The sequence below is a fragment of the Caenorhabditis remanei genome, chromosome III (assembly GCF_010183535.1).
Source record: "Caenorhabditis remanei strain PX506 chromosome III, whole genome shotgun sequence".
Lineage (NCBI taxonomy): Eukaryota > Metazoa > Nematoda > Chromadorea > Rhabditida > Rhabditidae > Caenorhabditis > Caenorhabditis remanei.
The window spans coordinates 16,239,714-16,262,870 of record NC_071330.1 but is presented as its reverse complement, the minus strand read 5'-3'; the positions used below and the strand labels follow the sequence as shown (position 1 = coordinate 16,262,870).

Here is a 23,157-nt window from a genome sequence, read left to right as displayed (position 1 = left end):
TCAATGAATATCTGGAAATTTGGACAAAAAAAATAGATGTCGACGGACGTCCGGATCTACAGACACATAGACAGAAAGAAAATTGTGCCAACAGACACACAGATAGACGTATTCCATATTTTCCAAAAATGCGCAAAAAAGTGCATATACCTACTTGAATAACAACCTTCGCGTGTGTCACCTCTAATTTCTAATTCACGGAGGGAAGAGGGATGCCCTTGAAAAAGTCATCCATTCTATATCCATGTCCAATAAAGTGAGGGACCCTCTTCTGGATTATTATCCCCTCTCTCCTGTCACATATGTTATTATTAATGAAGGTATCTAGGGACAGACAGATTTACCGCATAACATGGGGAAGGGGACGGAAATGGGAAAAATATGGTATAAGACAGATAGAGTAATTGAGAAAAAAAAACTATATTGAAGACAAAACACATAAACATAGTAAAGAACTAATTGAAAATAGTGGCAGAATAACAAAAACTATAGTTGCGAACCGGAAACTCAATATTATAATCTGAAAAATATGTAGATCTAGACGAGTTCTATGTCACTGATATAATACAGGTTGGACGGCTATTCGTTTATGTGCCGCGGGTCGGGAAAAATGTTTTAAAAAAGGGGAAAACGGTATAAAGATATCATTCTAGCCCTGTCCACATACACTGACAAAAGTACACTGACAAAACTGCATACTTATCATCCGAGCCGGCGCATATCCAACTCGTTTCAAAATGAACATTTTAAGCTGAAAAAATTGCGTATGCAGTGTACTTTTGTCAGTGTATTTCTGTCAGTGTATGGTCATTTTTGCGTTTTTGGGAGTTTTTTTTCGGCCTGCTGCACATTAACAGATAACCATCCGGCCGGTGTCACATTTGAGACATAGAACTCGCCAAGATCTACATTTTGGTATATTTTTCAGAGAATAATATTCCGTTTTAAGCAAACTACGATGGTATGTACAAAAAATGTTGTTTTAATACAAAATTCATAACAATTTTTTTGAGTGGCGGCGCTTGGGACACCACTAAGGATGCACCGCTCAACCGGAAATTTGAAATTTGGAAAAATGTTCACTGATGCACTTTTATACATATGTATGTACATATGAAATCAAGTAGTCACTTGGTTTGGAATAAGAAAACGAAAATTGTAGTAGCAGGAGTACATTCATTCCGGAAGGTATTAGTGGGGAGATTTGTGTGAGAGGAATAGAAATAGATGCATAGATGAATAGAAATAGAAATAAATTGTGTTCGTTTTGATATGAAGGGTATTAGTCACTCCAAATTTAACAAGAATCTGTCGTACTTATCAGCTAAATCATTCACAAGGCAACGAAATAAACGAAATAAACGCTTTGCCAAACATATTCGACACAACTTATAGCGAAATGCACAAAAAATGATAAAGTATCTATTACGCAGCCAGACGGCTCAAAATTATATAAGTTTCATAAACTCACTGAGATGGACCCATTTTAGCGAATATAGGCATGATTATACTTTTTTGAACCGTCTTGACGCGCTGATTCTGAATTTATAAGTTTCATGGGTCTTGCCACGAAACTGACTGAGATACTGTGAGATTAGTGGGACCTGGGATTTTCGAACATTTTCGAAAATGTATAACTTGGTCAGTTTTTGACCGTTTTGGCTCATTTTACCATAAAATAACCGGAATTTTTGACATTTTCAGTGAAAAATACTGATGTATTCATTTAAATACCGCATTGCCCATTTCTCTATCAAAATTTTGACAGGGCTCTTTTAATTGCAAGGGAGTTGTATCTATATGAAAACCAAACCACACAAAAACCAAATATAGGAGAAACAATTACTATCCTCTAAGCACCATGCAAAAAAAGGGGGGAAAACGGAACATGTAATTAGTTTCTGTGTCCTCTCTATTGGAGGGGATTAGGGACTCTAAGACACACACATTGTTTACGGATGAACGAGGATCAATTCAGGTGAAATAAGGAGGGGGGATAGGATGGATGAAAATGAGGAACACCACCTGGGATGAGAACAGGAAGTGCGTCTGGATTTGCAAAAAGGAATTTTTCAAAAAAATGCAACCAAAGGGGCGGAATTCCCTTAAAACTCAAAATTATGAGCTGAAAAATATACAAAAATGTAGATCTCGGCGAGCTCTAGGTTTCTGTTATAATACAGGGAGTACAGTTAAGGTACCGCGGGTGCCAAAAACGGGCAAATTGTCAAAAATCCATTCTACAAAACTACAAACTTGTCGTTTTTTTTTAAATAAGGATTAAAGATTTTTGGCCGAACACTAAACTACATAAGAATGCGATGTAGACGGTTTCCGAACGGTTCTTATGCTCGAAATTGAGGTTTTTTGAGCATTTCTAACACAAACTACGTAGAAATGAGATTTAATCGACTGAATAATGCGGATTTTAAAATTTTTAGCCCAAATTCATCGTTTTGCCTAATTTTTGTAAAATACTGATTTTCAAACTTAGAAAATCCGGAAAAAATTCTGGGAAATAACATTTCTTGGCTAAAAATCCTTATTTATGAACTCAAAAATGCTGATTTTTTTGATTTTACACTCAAGTCCAAAAATTTTCCAATTTTTTCACTTAAAACGCTCCAAAATTTCTCGTTAAAAAAATGTTTTTAATGAGTATTCAATTTTCGCTTAAAAACTAGTTTCAAATTAAATAATTGAGATTTCCTCACCAAATTGGTGATTTTCAGCAAAACTGTGTCTTACACCGATTTATAACAAAAAGAATAATAACAGAAAATCCAATTTTATAACAATAGAGAGCCAAAAGCCGCCTCCACTAAGGTTGTTATTCTAATTCTAAAGAGCGACAGGTGAGAGAGATCTAAAAGGGGGAATAAGAGGAGGAGGCGGAGAGCAATTAATTTCTCCACCGAAAAGAGCACCCCCATTGTCATTGTCCCCCTCTTCTCATTTACCGCCTCTAATTACTAATTACCCAGCCGGCTTGCTTAGAAGCAGACCCCTCAAAAGCACGTACCGTCTCGAATCCATTCGTTGCAGAGACACCGAATTTCAGTGGTCCATCTTCCTTTCGATTCAAGTTTTTGCCGGCGAGAAGCTCACCGGCTTCGTTGATTTTGATTAGACCTACTACCTGGAAAATTATCTTGTGAAATAAAAAATTACTATATAAATGTAGCCCTTAAAATTCTACATATTCTATCAATTGAAAGTTTTTTGATAGCTGTAATCCGTGAGAAGATACACCGCTTCAAAGTTTTGAGGTTAGAGCGCAGACGACCAGACACGCTAACCGTCTGCGCCCTATCTCTCGCTCTACTGCTATTCTTTGAAGCGATGTATCTCCATAGGGATGAAAGCTATCAAAAAACTTCCAACTAGTAAAATGTTGAGAATTTCAAAGGCTACAATTTGGTATGATTTAATCTAGTTTTAAACAAAACTGCTTTTTTATGAAAAATTTTTTTTAAACTTATTTCAAAAACACTATAGAAATGTAGTCCTTAAAATTCTACACATTTTACCATTTGAAAGTTTTTTGATATCTATAATCCTTTGAGAGATACAACACTTCAAAGTTTTGAGGTTAGAGCGCAGACGAACAGACACGCTAACCGTCTGCGCCCTCTCTCTCTCACTACTAATTTTTGAAGCGTTGTATCTTCTCAGGGATTAAAGCTATCAAAAAACTTCCAACTAGTAAAATGTTGAAAATTTCAAGGGCTACATTTTTGTAGTTACCAAAAAATACTCTACCTCTCTATCCACCGCATAAAACTCGACATTCGGTGACGCCTCAATTCTCCCGAGTACATCGTTCTCCCGGATTTCCATTCCAAGAGCGTCATAAGTGTATTCTGATTGGGGGAACGAGAATACGGTAGGGAGAGTAGGGGGCGGGGCTTCGTCTTCATCTGAATCTTCTGAATCTTCTGAATCCTTGACGTCGTTGAAATTTACAGAGTTTTCAGTAACAACTTCTGGTGTTGTAGTGGTAGGAAGGGGTGTTGTGGTGTCTTCTGAATCCTCGGCGGATTCTGGGGATTCTGGAGCGTCAGAATCCTCTTCTGAAGGCTCCTCCGTTGTCGTCCTCTCTCCATTAACTTCTGTTGGCACTTCTGAAGTCGTCGTTCTCATTTCAGAATTCACGTCATCAGGATTCTGAATCTCCTCTCCATTCTCATCAACAAACACCTCTTCGATCACCGTCACCACTTCCACGTCATCAGAATTCTCGACGTCTTTTGGTTTCTCAGATTCAGATTCCTGCTTCACCACACTCGTCTTCACTCCTTCCACTACAGTTTTCTCTTTTTTGTTGGCTCCGCCCACTTTGTTGACTCCGCCCACTCCGCCTCCTAAAACGAAAATCTCGACGGGAACCTTGGCGGACTTGACAAGGGGCTCCCCGTGATCTCTGGCTTCCACTGTTAAATTATAGGAGGCAACTTCTGAATCCACTTTCCCAGTTGTCATTAGGACACCCTTCTTTCCGATTGTTCCCACTTGGAATGGCACGTTTTCGGTGAGCAAGTGATAGGTGATTTGACCGTTTGAGGCCTGGAATTGAATTTCAAATGGAATAAGCTTCAAAATGAATATAAACTTGATTAGGTTTGAATAAGACAACATTTTTTCGAAAATTTTTGAAAATCGGATTCTGAAATCCCATCAAAACTTCTTCCAATGAGCAGAATATCAAAAACAACTTAGATATTTGAATTCAGCTCGCCAAGACGCTTCGAATGAGTATAATCATGCCAGGGTTTGATTCCAGTTGGGTCCCACCACGAAAACTACAGTAACCCAAAAATGTCGAAAATTTTACTTTCAAAACAAGTGTAACTTTCCTATTTTTTGCCCAAATTCAAATTTGATTATTGATTTCAAATCAGCGTGACGAGACGCTTTAAATAAGTATAATCATGACTAGGTTTGGAGCATTTCCGAGGTCTATGCGCCTTTAAACTTGGTTACTGTAGTTTTCGTGGCGGGACCCAACTTTTTCCAAACCTAGGCATGATTATACTTTTCTGAAAGCTCTTGACAAGTAAAATTCAAAAATTTTAGTTTCATAAATTTTGGAGCAAAATGAAGCGAGATACATGACATTTTGTAAAAGTTGAGTTTTCGTAAATTTTAGAAAGTTTTCGAAAATCTGTAACTTTTTTAGTTTTTGTTCATTTTTAGTGGTTTTAGTGTCAAAAGATAGATAAACTTGATAACTACTCGGCAAAAATCGTTTCGGTAAGACTATTTAAAGGCTACGGTAGTTTAAAGGCGCATACAGTATGCACAGGAGGTTAGTGCCCAAAATTCAAAATTTTCAGAATATAGGCATGATTATACTCAAATGAAAGCTCTTGGCGTGTCGAATCCAAAAATTGTGATAAAAGTTGTTTTAAGACAAGTTATATAAATTTATGACGGATTTTCAGAAAATTTGGAAATTTTGGAAAAAAATATTTTCAAAACATTATAACTTTTTCCGATTTTTATGGTTTCTAGCTCATTTTTATCCAAATTTCCTCCCGAATCTTACCTGATCAATATCCTGAGCAACAAATCGTCCAATCTCTCTTCCCGGCGGGAAATTCGGATCGATATGGAAGAAATAGTTCTCATTCTCGAACACCGGTCGATTATCGTTTTCATCATCCAAATCGATATAAATTCGGATTCGAGTACATTGAACTGTTGGATCCGCATTCTGGAACACAAAAAATTTAATTTATGAAAAAAATTTTTTTTTGAAAAAACCTGAATTTCAGCCACCAATTCCAGTGTGGAGAACAACTCTCTATCCACCAGTTTTGAGTCAAGAATCACCACGTCATCTGAATTTTCGTTAATGGTGAATGTGCCATCTGGATCGATTAGACGGATTTTTGTGTTCTGAAATTTTGAAAATTATAATTGGTTTTGCTAAAAAAAAGAGGCGAAAAATAGAGTGAGCTTTCGAAGATCCCACTTTAAAACGAGTGTAACTTTTTTGTTTTTTGACTAAATTCAAATTTGAACTTAGATTTGAAATCAGCGTGTCAAGACGGTTCAAATGAGTATAATCATGCTAAGGGTCTGAAAATTTTGATTTTCAAAAGTTCCTGACCACCGCCCATCTTTAGACCGTCAGAAGGCTCTTTATCTTTGGCATACGCACAATTATTTTATTTTTAATGAGTACCTCTTGATTTTGTTTACATCTTGGAGCAAAAATCCTCAGAAAATAATGAAAACTAAGAAAACTATGGATTTTCGAAAATTTTCGAAAAACTTCGAAATCTAAGTATCACTAAAACTACCATATCTTTGTAGTTTGTAGTCCGAAGTCAGCGAGAACACGATTTTTCAATTCATCTGATTAAGACGGTTCGAATGAGTATAATCATGGCGTGTTTTGCAGGTAAAAATTTTTCAGACCCTTTTTTAGACTACCGACGGTCTCAATTTTCGAAATTTTCAGAACATAGGCATGATTATACTCATGTGAAGCGTCTCGTCACGCTGAATTCAAAAATATTGTCAAATCTGAATTTGGGTAGAAAATAAGAAAGTTACACTCGATTTAAAGATGGGAATTTCGGGTTACTGTAGTTTTCGTGGTGGGACCCAACTGGAATCAAACCCTGGCATGATTATACTCATTTGAAAGATCTTGTCACGCTGATTTCAAATCTATAGTCAAATTTCTATTTGGGCGGCAAATAAAAAAGGTATGCTCGTTTTAATGTTAAAAATTTTCGAAAATTTTCAAAACTTTCTAACTCATTCAATTTTTCACTATTTTCCCAAATTTTTAGCTTAAATTATAGCAAATTTTTAGCACTTCTCTACAATTCCCTAAAAATTTACGTTTCTCTTATTCATCACTTCCAAATGGGCGACTTTCGTGCCCTTCGGTGAGTTCTCCATAACACTTGTCCGCAGTGAGCATTGTGTGAATCGTGTGGCGCCGAATTCTTCTGGAATTTTCTCGAATTTCTCGATTTCTTCCGAATTTTCCGTCTCAATCGCGTTCATTTCTCGATTCTTGGCTCCAAACGCCACGAAATCGATTTCCACGTCATCTTCTTTTTCTTTTTTCCCGGAAATCGCATTTTGAAGCGCTTTTTTCAATTCTGATATCAATTCTTTGGGGGATTTCGTGACTTCTGAATCCACAATGTCTTCTGAATATGTTGTCGTGGTTTCTGGGGTTACTGTAGTAGTAGTGGTGGTTGAGGGTACTGTAGTGGTGGTCGTAGCTACAGTAGTAGTTGTAGTCGTTGTTGGTACAGTAGTCGTTGCTACAGTAGTCCGTGGTGTGGTAGGCGGGGTTACTGTAGTAGTAGTCCTTTGGGTTACTGTAGAAGACTTCTCCACAAGATTTATGAAGGTTGTGGACTTCCGTGGGTTCTCCTTGGCGTTGTCCTAAAAAATGATTTTTTGAAATTTTTGAAAAAAAATTTTCCCGCCAAAAATGGTTTTTTGACCTACCGAAACAATTAGTCTTAGAGTCATTGGCAACTCGTATTTTCCAGTGACTCTTAACTGAACTTTGTTTGGTAACTGTTGTTCTGACCAGTCGTCACTTCCAGAGATGAGTTCTTTTGACTTGACACGCGCGGGCTCCTCGACCAGGTCGATTCCTTTGTGGGAGTCCTGCAAATCAGTTTGATTTCAATTTTCTCAAAAAATTCGAAAAATGCTGAGTTTTTTGCTATAAAAATCAAGAAAAACTAATGGAGAAGGAGAAAGTTATGGAATTTCGAAAATTTTCGAAAACAGTTTTTATGTTGAACTGGTCATAACTTGATTGGTTTTGCGCTAAACTGGATTTTGACAACATTTTTGAAATCAGGGTGTCAAGAGCTTTCACATGAGTATAATCATGCCTATGTTATGTAAATTTCGAAAATTTCGAAAATTGAGACCGTCCGTCGGTGGTCTAAGGGGTCTAAATGTTTTTACCTGCAAAACACGCCATGATTATACTCATTTGAACCGTCTTAATCAGCTGAATTGAAAAATCGTATTTTCGCTGACGTTGGACTACAAACTACAAAGATATGGTAGTTTTAGTGAAACTTGAATTTCGAAGTTTTTCGAAAATGTTCGAAAATTCATAGTTTCTTAGTTTTCATTGTTTTGAGATTGTTCTTGTACCAAAATGTAGAGAAAATCAAAAGCTATTCATAAAAATTAAAATAATTGTTCTTACGCTAAAGATAAACAGCCTTCTGACGGTCTAAAGTTGGGAGAGGCTCAAAAACCTTCAAAAATCAAAATTTTCAAAACCTAGGCATGATTATACTCTTTCAGAAGGTCTTGTTACGCTGATTCAAAATCTATAATCAAATCCAAATTTTAGGACAGAATAAGAAAGTTACATTCGTTTCAAAATTGGGATTTATGGGATTTTCGAAAAACTTCGAAAATCAAAAATTTCAGAACCTAATGATTATACTTTTCTGAAAGCTCTCGTCGCCCCGATTCCAAATATTGTACTCTCACTCACCTCCAACCAAAACTTCAACTGATAACTCTCTTGCGGATCCCAATCGATTGCAGCTACCGGGGTATCAATAACCGTCCAAACTGGGAGATCTCTCTCCACTGGCACCACATAAGGCTCGTGATAAAATTGTGGAGCGAATCGATTCGTCGGGTCGATATGCACAGTGAATAGTGGATACGCGTATCCATTACATACAACTGTCACAAATAGATTGGCCTCTTTCAGTGTCGATGGATACACTGGGAGGGAGAGAGACGCAGACAAACGGAGGAGATAAGAGCCGGGAGATGACTCGGAACGGTCGATTACCATGTGGTCCGACCAGTCCGTCTGGAAAAACCAAAAAATTAAAAATAAAAAAAGTTTTGGCTGGGGTGGGGAGTCGAACCCGGCTAGGGCGGCGCCAAAATAGGGAGCGTTAGCCAGTCGGCCACAGGGGGAATAAGAGAAGAGGAGGTGAAGGGTGGTAAGGTGCGGGAGGGAATTGAGGTAATTGGACTTCGAGCACGGCTGTTTTGAAACTTCAACGAAAAAAAAACGTTTTTTTTAAACTTTTAGCGATAGAGCGCACTTGCACAATAGGGGACTAGATAAAAACATACCTCCTTAAACGCATCGGACCTCACATTGGCTATGACCATCTCTGCATCAGGCGGTGTCACCGATCCCTGAAATATGACGTCACCAATCGGGAGATTCGATGGGACGTGAGCGTAGAATCCGTTGGAACTTGTGAATTTGCATTGTGGTCGTGATGAGGTGTCTGGAATTTTTTATTTAAAAGTCGCTTTTCTGTAGAAATATAGCCCTTAAAATTCTACATATTTTACCAATTGGAAGTTTTTCAATAACTATAATCGCTGGGGAGATACACCGCTTCAAAGTTTCGAGGTTAGAGCGCCGACGACCAGACACGCTAACCGTCTGCGCCCTCTCCCTTTCACCCATCCACTGTTTAAAGCGTCGTATCTCTTCAGGGATAAAAGCTATCAAAAAACTTCCAACTAGTAAAATGTGTAAAATTTCAAGGCCTACTTTTTCATAGTTAACACCAAAAAAAATTATTTTTAAATAAATTTTAGGTTTGAAATAGTGGCTTAATTGGTACTAGAATCGCTTGGATTCCTCAAATTCTTTCAAAAATTCCTTAAACATCACCGCAACGTCTTCCCGGATCGTATTCAATTCTGTGTATCTAATTCGACCCCTCTTCTTAATCTCTACAACAAATTGTGCCTATGACACAATACAAATACCCCGCGAATGACAGTTGTTCTTCTATGATGTAACCGGTATTTCCTTGATCTTCTTCCTCATCCTCCTTGAAATACCCCGACGAGCCGAACAGTTGGCCCGACAGATTGCAGTGCTCAAACACATGAGACCCCGCCCCCTCAACATTCTATTCTCCTTCCCATAGTGGATACTCACAACCAACTTTTATGTCTTACTGAATAGGCGTATTCTTTTAAAAAAAAATTGATTTTTATTGAGTTCTAAATTCTATTTTATTCTATTTTTCTGCTTTATTCGAGGAAGGAGGAAATTGAAGCATGAAAGCAGTGGATTTCCGAATATGACAGATGAGGAAAAGGACGCCTACATTCAGAGAATCTTTATTAATGATGGTGTTATTTTGGATGCTTCCAACCTCAAAAAAATCCGGCACTACGCAGTCTTTGTAAGATTTTCCTCAATTCGGGGGCAAATTCGGACAAAACCCCATGAAAAATGAGGCCATCCTCATAATGAAGGCCGACAAACTTCTTCAACGATCCAAAGTACGAGCCAGTATCGATGGTAACATTTGGAAGGTACAAACTTTGGATATCCAGGAAGCCAAAGAGGGAATTTTTGAAAAGTGCACCGTTCACAAACTTGGCAATTGTTGCTATCACTACATCAGCAGCCCGTCTTCGCCTCACAGAAGCCATCGGAGTAGAAAACATGTGTGGTAAGAATTACTTTTTTTTTTTGAAAAATAACATGTTTTTATAGACACTGACTCGATAATCTTCAAGCAAAAGAAAGGGGAAGACCCAGTTGGTGACTTAAAGGGTGAGCAACTGAGCTCACTAGTTAGCGAGATTCCGGAAGGACGTGAATTGGTTGAGGTAGTTACGATGGCACCAAAAGTCTACGCGTTGAAGATCAAACAACCAGATGGCTCCTTTTCGTATAGTGTCAAGGCAAAAGGAATGACCCTCAATAGTGGCAATTCACAGAAAATCACATTCAACAAAAAGTGTAAGTTATGTGTCTAAATGTGTCTATAGAAACTATTTTTTGATTTTTTTTTCAGATGAAGGATTTCATCGCATATGGAGTACTTGAGGACGATGTGATCACGTTTAAAAGAGGAGCCCACGCACTGAATGGACTGTGGACCTGTGTTAGGAAGAAGAGTCTCAACCCTCGAATGGACAAGGGACACTACGTTGATGGAGTTGTAGCACCATTCGGACAACTTCCAGAGAATACACAATTAATAAATTATTATCTTTTCTGAATTCTTTTTTAACGAGTTATTTCTAATAAAGAACTCACGAACTACTACAAAATCGTGTTTTTTGAGTTATTTATTTCAAAAAAAAACAGACTTTCGATAGAAATCGTGATTTTTAAATTTATACCTGAGTTGCTTGAATTTTGGAAACGCGCTCTACTGGATTCTCAAAAAAATTTTGTTGCCAAAAAATTCTTCCGCGCGGCATTACCAATCGTCCAAAACGCGCGCTTTTATGAGTACCCCCACTTCCATTTCAATTTGTCGGTAGTGTGGCTCAGTGGCTAACACGTTTGATTTTTGCACAGAGTGGGGGTATGGGTTCGGTTCCCCACTGGGGTCCAATTTTTTTTTCTTTTTTAAAAAAATTATTAACATATTTTAAGGGGTTTGGAGGTGTTTTTGATAATAAAATTCATAAATCCGGAAAAAACCCACAAAAACCACGGAAAACGTAATTTTTTTCAAACTTCCAGTATTTCCAGACGTACCTGCTAGAACACTCTGCAGAAGAGTTGAGAAGAGGAGGATGAATATCCCCACTCGGTTCATTCCTGAAACATTATTCCTTAATCTAAGTATCTAACTCTTTGTATGCAAAAAAAAACTAAATAAAAATGAGAAAAAAAATTTTGGAAACAAAATTTTTTTTGTAAATTTTGTCTAACGGTAAAAGAAAGGTACAAGTAAAAGTGGGATGTGTAAGTAAACCGAAAACAGTGTCATTTTTCCATCTTTTTCGTTAATTGGTTTACGGAAAATGTCGGAGAAGAGAGAATGGTGGGCGGCTGGGGGCTAATAGGGAGAAATGGATACATGAAGGGGGATAGCAACCGACAGAAGTAAAAGTAAAGGAGAGAGTGAAGGTTAATGGACACAACTGGACATTAGCAAGATGTGACAGAAAGGGAAAGAAGCTTTTGAACAGTGTCGAAAAATTTCAAAAAAACTTTTTTTTTTGAATTTTTTTTTACTTCCCATCGACTCAAACTTTTTCAAACATAGATTTTTTCAGATTTTTATTAAAAATTTGATTTCAGCTCGTCGAGACGCTTCGAATGAGTATAATCATGCCATGGTTTGCTACAAATTGGGTCCCACCACGAAAACTACAGTAACCCAGGTGGTTTTCGTGGTAAGACCCAAATTGTTCAGAACCTAGGCATGATTATACTTTTATGAAAGGTCTCAATAAGAGAAATTCAAAAATTTAAGTTTCATAAGTTTTTGAGTGAAAAGGGGTGAGATACATCACATTTTGTGAAAACTTGAATTTCGAAAATTTTCGAAAAACTGTAACTTTTTTGGTTTTTTCTGGATTTTGATGGTTTTAATGTCAAAAGATAGATAAACTTTAGAACTACTCGGCAAGAATAATTACGGTGAGATTACTAAGGACTACGGTATTTTAATGGCGCATACAGGAGGTTAGTGCTCGAAATTCAAAATCTTCCGAGCATAGGCATGATTATACTCATTTGAAGCGTCTCGTCACGCTGATTTCAAATCTATAGTCAAATCTGAATTTGGGTAAAATATAAGAAAGTTACACTCGATTTAAAATTGGGATTTTCAAATTTTTCAATTATTTTCGAATCTCCCTAAATCACTCAATTTTTTATCGTTTTCACAGATTTTTAGTTCGAATTATAGAAATTTTTGAATTATTCGAAAGTAGGTCACCAATATAAGGAAGGTCTCACTATGGATGGCCTACGTACTAGAAAATCAAGAAATCCAGCCGAAAAAAATGGAAAAAATCAAGAAAAATCGGGAAAAATCGTGTAAAATGCAACGGTGGTCAACAGGGGGGCGGAAAGAAGTGAAATGAGAGACGAGATATAAAACAATGTGTGTTACTAATTTAGGGCATCACATTCGTTTTCTTCTTTTCCTTTCGGTATCCCCATCCATCTTCAGGTTCTTCCCTTTAGCTACTAAGAGGGGGGAGGATGACCACCGCAAGAGATGGAAAAGGGGGATAAGGACATGAGAAGATATTCGAAACATTTTTATGGTTATAGTGTTGCGGTGGTGAGATTTCGGTAATTTCGGAAATCTAGGAGGAATCATTTTGACGATTTTAGACGGAAAATGGGGTCTCGAAGGGAAACTCAATATTATGAGCTGAAAAAACATATTTACTGTCGAAAAAATAAAGTTTCGAGTAAGGATTTTCAAAAAACATTTCGCGGGCTGGAACACGCAAGCGCATAAAGTTGTGGGCGGAGCTTAAACTGCAAGCGGCGCGGTTCTTAATTTGGAAAAAACAACTGGAATTAGAACCGCGACGCTTATTTAAGCTTGCAGTTTAAGCTCCGCCTACAACTTTATGCGCTTGCGCGTTTCAGCGCGCGAAAATGTTTTTGAAAATCCTTACTCGAAACTTTATTTTTTCGACAGTAGATTATCTTGAAAGTGACAGAAATTTGCACAGAAATCAGTCTATAACTTTCATGGTAGTGTCCCTACAAAAAAATGGTCAACTACAAAAATTATGCGCTATTTTTGTTCTGTCCAACCTATACAAAATAAAATGTGTCGGACAATCCGGTGACACCGAAATACACTGTCAAAGTTGGCCATTTTCAACTGAAAACAGCGGTACTGCAAGTGTCATATTGTTTTAAGGCTGCCTTTAATTGAGCACAACTTTTTTGGTATTATTTGTATAATTATGATATTTATACAAAAATGTAAACAATTTCAATAGCTACATTATATCAGTGGACGATTCGCTTTGAAAACTTGATTAAAGTGGTGAAAATTGCAGATTTTCGAAAGCCATTACGAGCAAACTTTAGAAATCTCTAACTTATTTCTTTTTCAGAGTATATTTACGTTGCATATATGAAAATATAGAATATTTCAAGAACTACAAATTGTCTGTTATGAGTTTTGGCTGAAAACTTGATTTTGTTAGTGGAAACAGGAGCTTTCCTGGATGTCATTGTGGAGATCTCAAAAAAGGCATGATTCCCTTTTTCAGTCCTGGATACTTTTTATAATTGATTTTCAGTAAAATATCTGAATTCAGCTTGTTAAGACGCTTTGAATTTGTTGGGTTCCACCACGAAAACTACAGTAGCCTTGGTTTAAAGGCGCATACTCTGGTTTTTTTGCATTTTGCAGGAAACCTTGCCACGATTATACATTTAGAGCGTCTTGATGAGTTTGAGTTGCTCAAAATTGAGTTCGGAGCAATCCTTACAGTGATTTTTGTGAAAACTTGAATTTCGAAAATTTTTGAAAATCTGTAACTTCCAGAGTTTTCAATAGATTTGGGAGTTTGTTAACTGAAAATGACAGTAGAACATGGAAGTTCCAAGAAAATAAAGAGTTCCTCGTATTAGGGCAAACTACAGTAGCCCAATAACGTTTTCTAATGAAATATAGTCCTTGAAATTTACCGCATTTCTATATAAATATCATAAATATAGAAAAAATACCAAAAAAGTTATGTGCCTTTAAAAGTCACCAACACCTGGAACCGAAAAAGTCTGGCTATGCGCACTAAAAAAGTGCACCACAAACTGATATATTCCCCTCTTGACATTCCTTCTATCAGATCCCAATTCCTTTCGAAGCCCCGCCCCTTTCATTCTCTCTAATCCCCTCGTATCCGTTTTCCCGAGACAGTAAATTGGAGGGGGAAGATTCTGGAACTTTCATTTTCTTCTCAGATATTATCAACGGATAATCACGGGCGGTGGTCGAGAAAAGAGAGAGAAAAAAGTGAATTGGTCATTTGATTGATAAGGGAGAGAAGACTTCTCTCTCTCTTTTCTGGATGGAAAGAAATGGAAAAAAAACTTAATAGAGAAGGGAAGAAGATTTGTGATCCGTGAGAGAAGACGAGTATTCTCGTGATGATGAGTGATTGTTTTGAGGAAGAATTCATCACTCACTCTTTTTTGTTGGATGCCTAATTTGGGATCATGGGATCGGATAGGCTTAGTTACGCTAACAAGCCAGATTTTTTGAATCTGAGAAAATCACGGAATTCTTATACAAAAATGGCAGTATTGGACCGCAAATGAGAGAGTGTTTGCATAACTTCGAATTTGATTGTTTTCTGTGAAGAAATTACAGTACTGACCATAAAGAATGCGACACTTGAAGTTTTTAGTTGAAAATGGTCAACATTGGGAGTGTGACACGGCCTCCCTGATAGTCTCACAATATTGATTGTTTATGGAGTGTATAGATCACAAGTAGAGCTTCATTTTTGTAGTAGACAACTTTTTTGTACGGGCCGTCCCTAGCAAGTTACATATCGACAAAGTAATTTCTCGCAATTTTCGCCCTTTTTCAGTGCTAAAAAGAGAGATTTTGGAGCTTTTTACTTTGACTGGCTGTAACTTCCCAGGGACCGCCCGTACAAAAAAGTTGTCAACTACAAAAATGAAGCTCTACTTATGATCTGTATAGTCCATAAACAATCAATAATGTGAGACTATAATGGAGGCCGTGTCACACTCACAAAGTTGACCATTTTCAACTAAAAACTTCAAGTGTCGCATTCTTTTTGGCCAGTACTGTATCTAAAAATGCTTGAAAAACTACAGATCCTCAGCTTTCACGATTTGGAAAATATTGGTGAATACCTTTAATTACTTTTCAATAAAAACAATGAAATTCTAAGTTACGCGAAAAAAATTGAAAAAAAAACTTTTAGATGGTGAGCTTTTTTGTTATTCACTATTGCAAACCGGGCGAGAGCGTAACTTTCTGAAAACTCGATAATATGAACTGAAACATATAAAAACATTTATATCTCACAGTTCAATGTTTGTGACCTACGACGGGACAGATGAAATATTGTTAATGAATAACAGTTCAGCCAACCCATCTAACTATTATATCACAGTCATAGAACACGCTGAGATCTATATTTTGGTAGAACTTTCAGCTCGGTATCAGAGTTGAGCGGAAGTCGGGAAGCAGAATAAAAAAAAGTGCCGAAAAGCAGAGAATGTCCTTTTAGAAGACGTTGTTGGCCTTATTTAGATAGTATACTCGAACGTTGGAAAAATTCGAGAAGAAGACGGATCGGTCTGTGGGAAGACAAACACTCGTCACCTGGCTAATGAGACATCAAACACGATCAGTACTCAAGATGAGATAAACATCTACAGTATCGATCAATAAGATACATACTTGCAAAAACAGGGATTTTTGCGGGATTTAGGTTATTTGGGCCTGAAAAATGAACCTGATACAAAAAATAACTGAATATTTGATTTCCTCGTCTAAAATTATGCTAAAATCGGAATTTTTGTATTTTTTTAAAAATTGGTGGCCGAGTGGTTGAGGTTCAAGGGGTCAGGGGTTCGAGTCCCGGTGGTGGTCAAACTTTTTTTGGTTTTTTTATTTTTAGGTTTTTTTAATGTTGTGAGTGTCTGAATATTTGCAAATAGTGTTTTTAGCTTAAAAAAACAAAAAAACAAGAAAAATTTAGAAAGTTAGAGTTTTAAGTCGAAAATTGTATTTAGATAAACTGAAAGTTTCTAGGTTTTTCTAGTCTTTCATTTTTTTAAGGTAGAAACGCTATCCGTACACTCAAAACCCCAAAAAACTTTAAAAAACCAAAAACCAAAAAAAGTTTGACCACCACCGGGACTCGAACCCCTAACCCCTTGAACCCTAACCACTCGGCCACCACTTTTTCGAAAAAATACAAAAATACCGATTCTAGCCTAATTTTAGACGAGGAATCCGAATTTTTGGCTATTTCTTGTCTCAGGTTCGCCCAGAACGCCCCATAGACCTAAATTCCACAAAAAATGAATTTAAAAAACCGTAATAAGACGATATTACGTATTATAACTTGCCGTTAGCCGCCATTCAGCTAAATAAGAAAAACGAAAAACGAGTGAAATTAGTCGAGAAGAAAACGAGGAGGAAAAACCTATTAACCGGCTGGTTTCTTGGCGGGAAAATGAGTGACGGTTTGCGGTAGGGCTAATTGGGTGGCGCCGGAAGAGGGGGGAGAAATGCTGAAAATCTGGGAAAATCTCAAAAATTCTGAAAAAAAGCTGAAAAACCGCTCAAAAACTCTTCTAACGCACCTCAGCGGCCTAGAAACCCAAAACTCGGCCACCATCAAACTATCACCATTGGATTCAGACGAATCCACTGGTGATAAGTTGGGGGGACTAGTTTCGGGTTTCTAGGCCAAAAATTATAGGATTTTGGGACTTTTGGGAGAGAAAATGCTGAAAATCTGAAAAAATTTGGAAAAATCTGGAAAAATCTGAAAAAAACAAAAATCAAAAAAAATGTTGACCACCGCCGGGACTCGAACCCCCAACCCCTTGAACCTTAACCACTCGGCCACCACTTTTTTTTTAAAAATATCGATTCTAGTCTAATTTTACATGAGGAATCCGAATTGTCACCTATTTTTTGTATCAGGCTCTTGAAAACTCTGAAAACTCTCAAAAATCTGAAAAAAATCGCTCAAAACTCTTCCAACGCACCTCAGCGGCCTAGAAACCCAAAACTCTGCCACCATCAAACCATCACCATTGGATTCAGATGAACCCACTGATGATAGGATGGGGGACTAGTTTCGGGTTTCTAGGCCAAAAATGATAGGATTTTGGGATTTCTGGGAGAGAAAATGATGAAAATCTGGAAAAATCTGAAAAAACCGATAGGTTGGGGGACTAGTTTCGGGTTTCTAGGCCAAATGGGATTTCGAGAGTTAATTGCTAATTGGAGGCTAATTGGTTGGCGCCGAAAGAGCGAGAAGTGCTGAAAACCGCTCAAAACTCTTCGAACGCACCCCAGCGGCCTAGAAATCCAAAACTCGGCCACCATCAAACCATCACCATTGGATTCAGCTGAAACCACTGATGATAGGTTGGGGGGACTAGTTTCCGGTTTCTAGGCCAAAAATGAAAAGATTTTGGGACTTCAAGTTGAATTTATTGTATCATAAATCACAAAATCCATCAGAAAAGTGAGTCCATCGCACCACGAGTGGCCTTAAACGAGAATTGCGAGCTTCTCGACGAGACTACAGTACTCCGTTTGTCGCCAGTCGCCGATCCGTCTTGACTCGATCCAGTGATATTCACTTTCTTTAATCCTTTCAACCCTTTTGCATTCGCCTTCGTATTAAACTTCTGCCAACTCTTCTTCTCGCCGTCTTTTATCGAATCCAACTCTTTCTGTTTCTGTTGTTTTTTGAGTGCCTTCTGACGACGTCTCTCTTTTTCCGCTTGCCATTCCTTCTTTCCGTGTTGAGTCGACGGTCCGGCAGCTGATTTCGTGTTGTCAAATGCGTAGTTTTTACGCTGATTTTCGGGGGGAAGTTGCAGATCTGCTGGATCCACGATCGTCTTCGTTCCGGTCGCTGGAATCAAAAAAATTGAGGGTTTAAGTCACATTTTTATAGTTTTTACCAAATTTTGACCCGTTTTCACCGCAAAAATCAGATTTTTGATGGTGTTTAACTGTCTAAGATGTGTTTTCTTCATTAAAATGCTTTAAAATACGTTAAAAATCATCGAAATCAACGAAAATTCGGTTGAAATTGTTTATTCGAAGAATCGCCTGAAATTCCGTCATTTTTGAGGTTCTTGGGGTGAAAATACTGATTTTTAATAAGAAAAACTGTCTTTGAACATTGAAATTCATTAACATACGTCAAAATCATCAAACTATAGTTTTTGAGGTAAAAATTAGTCAAAAAATTGGTCTCCGGGTTAAAAAATGTTGATTTTTCACTGTTTTTCATAGGAAAAACTGTCTAAAATGTGTTTTTGTACACTTTTTTGTTAAAATGCATTAAAACACGCCGAAAACCATCAAAATCAATAAAATTTCTGAAATTCCGCGTTTTCTACTGGCAAAAGTGCAGAAAAGCATTATTTTCTATCAAAATATACCAAAATCGTTGAAATTAGACCGAATTCCGTCCAAAAACACGATTCCCGCGTGAAAAAAGCAAAAATTTAAAGTTTTTCACATGAAAACATCGATAAAACAGTGTTTCTAACGTTAAAATTAGTTAAAATAGCTAAAATTCGATTGGAACCGGCTATTTTCAGCAGAAACTCAAAAAATGTCCAGTTTTGGTCAGAAAATTCACTAAATACGCGATTTTCACACTCAAAAATCGAAAATCTTCAAGTTTTCACCGTTTTTTCAGCCCTTTCCAGCTTAAAAACTCACAAGTGAAGGTGATAGCCACTCCGGCGGGCGTCAACGAGTCGATTCTGGCGAAAACCTTCTTTCCGTCGGGATGTGGCGCGATTACACGTTCTCCGACCTGAAAATATCGATTTTTAGCTTGATTTTGATATAAAAACGCGAAAATTTGGTGAAAATCCGATAAAAATTCGATATAAATTAATTTTTTCAGTTTTTTTCCGAAAAAATGAAAAAATCGATAATTTCACGTACCGTCCATTTATGAATGACTTGTGGTGCTACCACTGTCTTCTCTGATGATTCTGCCTTATCTTTTTCTTGAAGATCCTCCTGAAAATTTTAAAAATTAATTTTTTGTCAAAAAAAAATTCGAAAAAAAATATTTTTTTGAATTTTTCAGTCGGCTACCTGCAACGAAATGATTTCTGTCAGATCCTCCTTCAATTTATGCAACTCTGTGTTGTCTGGATCACCGAGAAGTGCCGCCTCGACTTGTTGCAACTGTAATTTGTAGGTGGCGAGTTCCTCCTCCATTTTCTCGGCTGAAAATTCATATTTTTGAGAAATTTTCACTGGAAATCGAAGAATATATCTTAAATTTTAATAAAAATCCAGAAAAAACCAAGAAAAACGGTGAAAAATGATAGAAAATAAGAGGAGAAAATGTAAAAAAAATAAATTTTTCAAAAAACCAGAAATGCGCCAGCAATTCACGAGTTTTGCGTCAACACTTGTGTTGGCGCGTTTCTCGATTTTGAAGATGACGTCATCTAAATTCATCAGAATTTGCAGAATCTGGAGCAAACCCCGATAAAATTAGGATATAACCAATAAATTCATTGTAAGCTACAAAAAAAAATGCTAAAAATTCGCTAAAAATTCATTAAAAACACTAAAAAACATCACAAAAATTTAAAAAAATTAGAAATTCTTATCAAAAAGAGTGTTCTCATCCAAATCTAGCATTCTAATCGCGTTTTTCCACAACAAATTATCACGATCCAACGCGGAAAACGGCTCGTATTCCTCCACAACTTTTCCAACCTCCAACTCGCCCAATGGGAATGGATAGTCGGTTCCGAGGACGATGTGATTCTGAAAATTATCGAAAATTACTTGATAATTGATAAAAAAAGAAAACAAAAAAGATTTGACCGCATGGGGAATCGAACCCGGGTACCTCGGTACCGACGGCAAAAGTGTAAACGACTGCGCCACTTGTCTTCACAATGAAAAAGCTGAGGGAGGCGATGATAAAGGCGAGGCGCGAGGGTTTCTCGTTGCGCCCAGGTGGTCTACCTGGTAAGGAGTCTGTCTACTAATCTGGCGACCCTAGTTCGATTCCCATGGGATCTTAATTAAGACATCTAGACACTTGGACACACCTTCCCCACAGTACTAATCAGCAATTCGAGTGCCGCCGCATCGTGCACCAACGAATCCGTCCACAACAACCCGTCCAGCTGATTCGGTGACACGTGGCAATCCATGGCACATAAATCTGGCCTAACATTCCATCCGTGAGAAACTCGGCCACGAATAATTGGGTACGAACCGCCGCCGTGAGCGAAACAGAACCGAAGTTTTGGGAACATCACCAAAATATTGCCCATTAGAACCGAACAAATCGCTTGAGCGGTCTCGGATGGCATTCCTACCAACCATGGCATCCAATACTTCTGAAGACGTCCATCCCACATGTGCATATCCCATGGGTGCACGAATAGCACCACCGAGAGCTCTTCGCAGACCTGGAATCAATTTTTTGAAAATTTTCAAAAAATGTAAATTGTTGTAACTTTGTCAGTTTCATCCCCATCCAATTTTTAACAACATATTCAAATTCAGCTCGTCGAGACGCTTCGAATGAGTATAATCATGACTAGGTTTGGATTAAGTTGGGTCTCGCCGCGAAATTGGTTATATCGGGTTACTGTAGTTTTCGTGGTGGGACCCGATTGGAAGCAAACCTAGGCATGTTTATACTTTTATGGAAGCTCTCGACGCGCTGAATTTGAATATGTTATTTTGAAGCAGATTGGAAAGAAACTGAGAAAGTTATGACACTCAAAAGAGTTTGAGATTTTCAAAAAACCTAAAACGTGACATATACCCATTTTCTCATGGTTTGACGTATAAAAAGAGCAAAAAAGAGCCAAAAAATGTGAAAAATCTTATAATACTCTTTCGATAAAAAAAAGTATAAAAATCGCCTAAAAATGCGTCAACGATGAATAATAAATGTGGCGAAAACGTGCCGTTTCGCGCCTAGAATATTCGATGAATCGTACTTTTTCCATTCGTCGTAAAAACGGGCGCCTAAATACCTTATAAAGCGGCCAAAAATCGGAGTGATCCAACGATTTGTCGCCAACGTGAGAGCCGATTTCGAATCCTTTCATTCCTAGAGAATAGCATCGACGGACTTCCTGCAAAATTTTATTTTTTTTCATTATTTCGGTGTCAAAATATGGAATAATTAAAAATTTTATCATTTTTTTGAATTCAGCGTGGTAAAACGCATCGAATGAGTATACTTTTAAGGTATTTTCAGTTGTTTAGAGGGTTTTTGAGTTTTTCTGTTTTTTTTTTCACTACAGTAATCCTTCAATTTCTCTTCAAGACCCACTCCAAAATTTTTAAAAAATTATATTTTCGTTTTCAGCACATTGAGAGCTTTCAGAAAAGTATAATCATGCTTAAGTTCTACTCAATTAAAATTTTTTCGATGTTATGCGTCGTTAAACCCTTCTGAACTACCGTAACTCGGTCAGATTCAACTGAAACTTCATGAAACTTAATTTTTCGAACTCAGCGTGTTGAGAGCTTTCAGAAGAGTATAATCATGCCCAGGTTTGCTTAAAGTCGGGTCTCACCACGAAAACTACAGTACTCCCAGTTTAAAGGCGCAGCGCATACCGTAGTTTTGCATTTTTCACCAAATCTAGGCATGATTATACTCATTCGAAGCGTCTCGGCGAGCTGGATTCAAAAATGTAAGATTTATAAAGTTTGAGTAAAATCCATAGGAGTTATGGCAGTTTGAAAATGCTGGAGTTTTCGAAAATTTTCGAAAATCTATAACTTTTTGATTTTTTGCTAATTCACTCAAATTTTTGATGTGGAAAACTTGTCAGCAATTCATCTTGCCTAGAAAATATAACTATGACCTAACTTTGCACTTTTAGACCCCAATTCCCATTTTTCAAAAAAATTGCAGTCGAAATTTTTTCCACATATTTCCCTGAAATTGGTCACACCAAAAAGTTGAAAAAAGTACTCTATACCCAAATTGAAAAAGTACACATTTGAAATTCAATCTTCTCGGATGGATTTTCGGGAGAGGACGGACGATTACCCGGGAAAAATTATGGGTGCCAACTTTTTTTTTCTTTTTTTTGCGGCGAGAAAATTTATTTATTATAGTGGAAGTGAATGAAAGTTTTTGGAAAACATTTTTTTGTTCCAAATTTTTTTCCGTGTGAAATTTTCAGGATCGGTGAGGACTAGAAATGCGTAAGTTTAGGTCATGGTTATATTTTTCTAGACAAGATTAATAACTGACAAGTCTTCCACATCAAAAATTTAAGTGAAATAGCTAAAAATCAAAAAGTTACAGATTTTCGAAAAATTTCTAAAATTTCAGCATTTTCGAATTGCCGTAACTCATATGGATTTTACTCAAAACTTATGAACTTTACATTTTCGAAATCAGCTCGTCGAAACGCTTCCAATGAGTATAATCATGCCTAGATTTGGTGCAAAACTACTGTATGCGCCTTTAAACTGGGGTACTGTAGTTTTCGTGGTGAGACCCAATTGGAAGCAAACCTGGGCATGATTATACTTTTCTGAAAGCTCTCAACACGCTGAGTTCAGAAAATTAAATTTCATCAAGTTTCAGTCGAATCTGACCGAGTTACGGTAGGTCGCAAGGGTTTAAAGGCGCATGACACCGAAAAATTTGAATTGAGTAGAACTTAGG

At 37.3% G+C, this 23,157-nt stretch overlaps 2 protein-coding genes across 2 annotated transcripts; both read right to left on the bottom strand.

Moving 5' to 3' along the window:
* Nucleotides 1-17,968: 17,968 nt before the first annotated feature.
* On the bottom strand, nt 17,969-19,706 carry GCK72_011610 (uncharacterized protein; the record flags this gene model as incomplete). The annotated part of the gene is made up of 4 exons (XM_003102209.2): nt 17,969-18,372; nt 19,194-19,290; nt 19,425-19,502; nt 19,581-19,706. 4 exons carry the CDS (start codon nt 19,704-19,706, stop codon nt 17,969-17,971), a joined length of 705 nt encoding a protein of 234 aa, XP_003102257.1.
* A 387-nt stretch (nt 19,707-20,093) lies between these two features.
* GCK72_011609 (uncharacterized protein) lies at nt 20,094-21,574 on the bottom strand (the record flags this gene model as incomplete). The annotated part of the gene is made up of 3 exons (XM_003102212.2): nt 20,094-20,267; nt 20,558-20,923; nt 21,500-21,574. The coding sequence occupies 3 exons, from the start codon at nt 21,572-21,574 to the stop codon at nt 20,094-20,096; spliced, it is 615 nt and encodes a 204-aa protein (XP_003102260.2).
* Between the last annotated feature and the right edge of the window lie 1,583 nt (nt 21,575-23,157).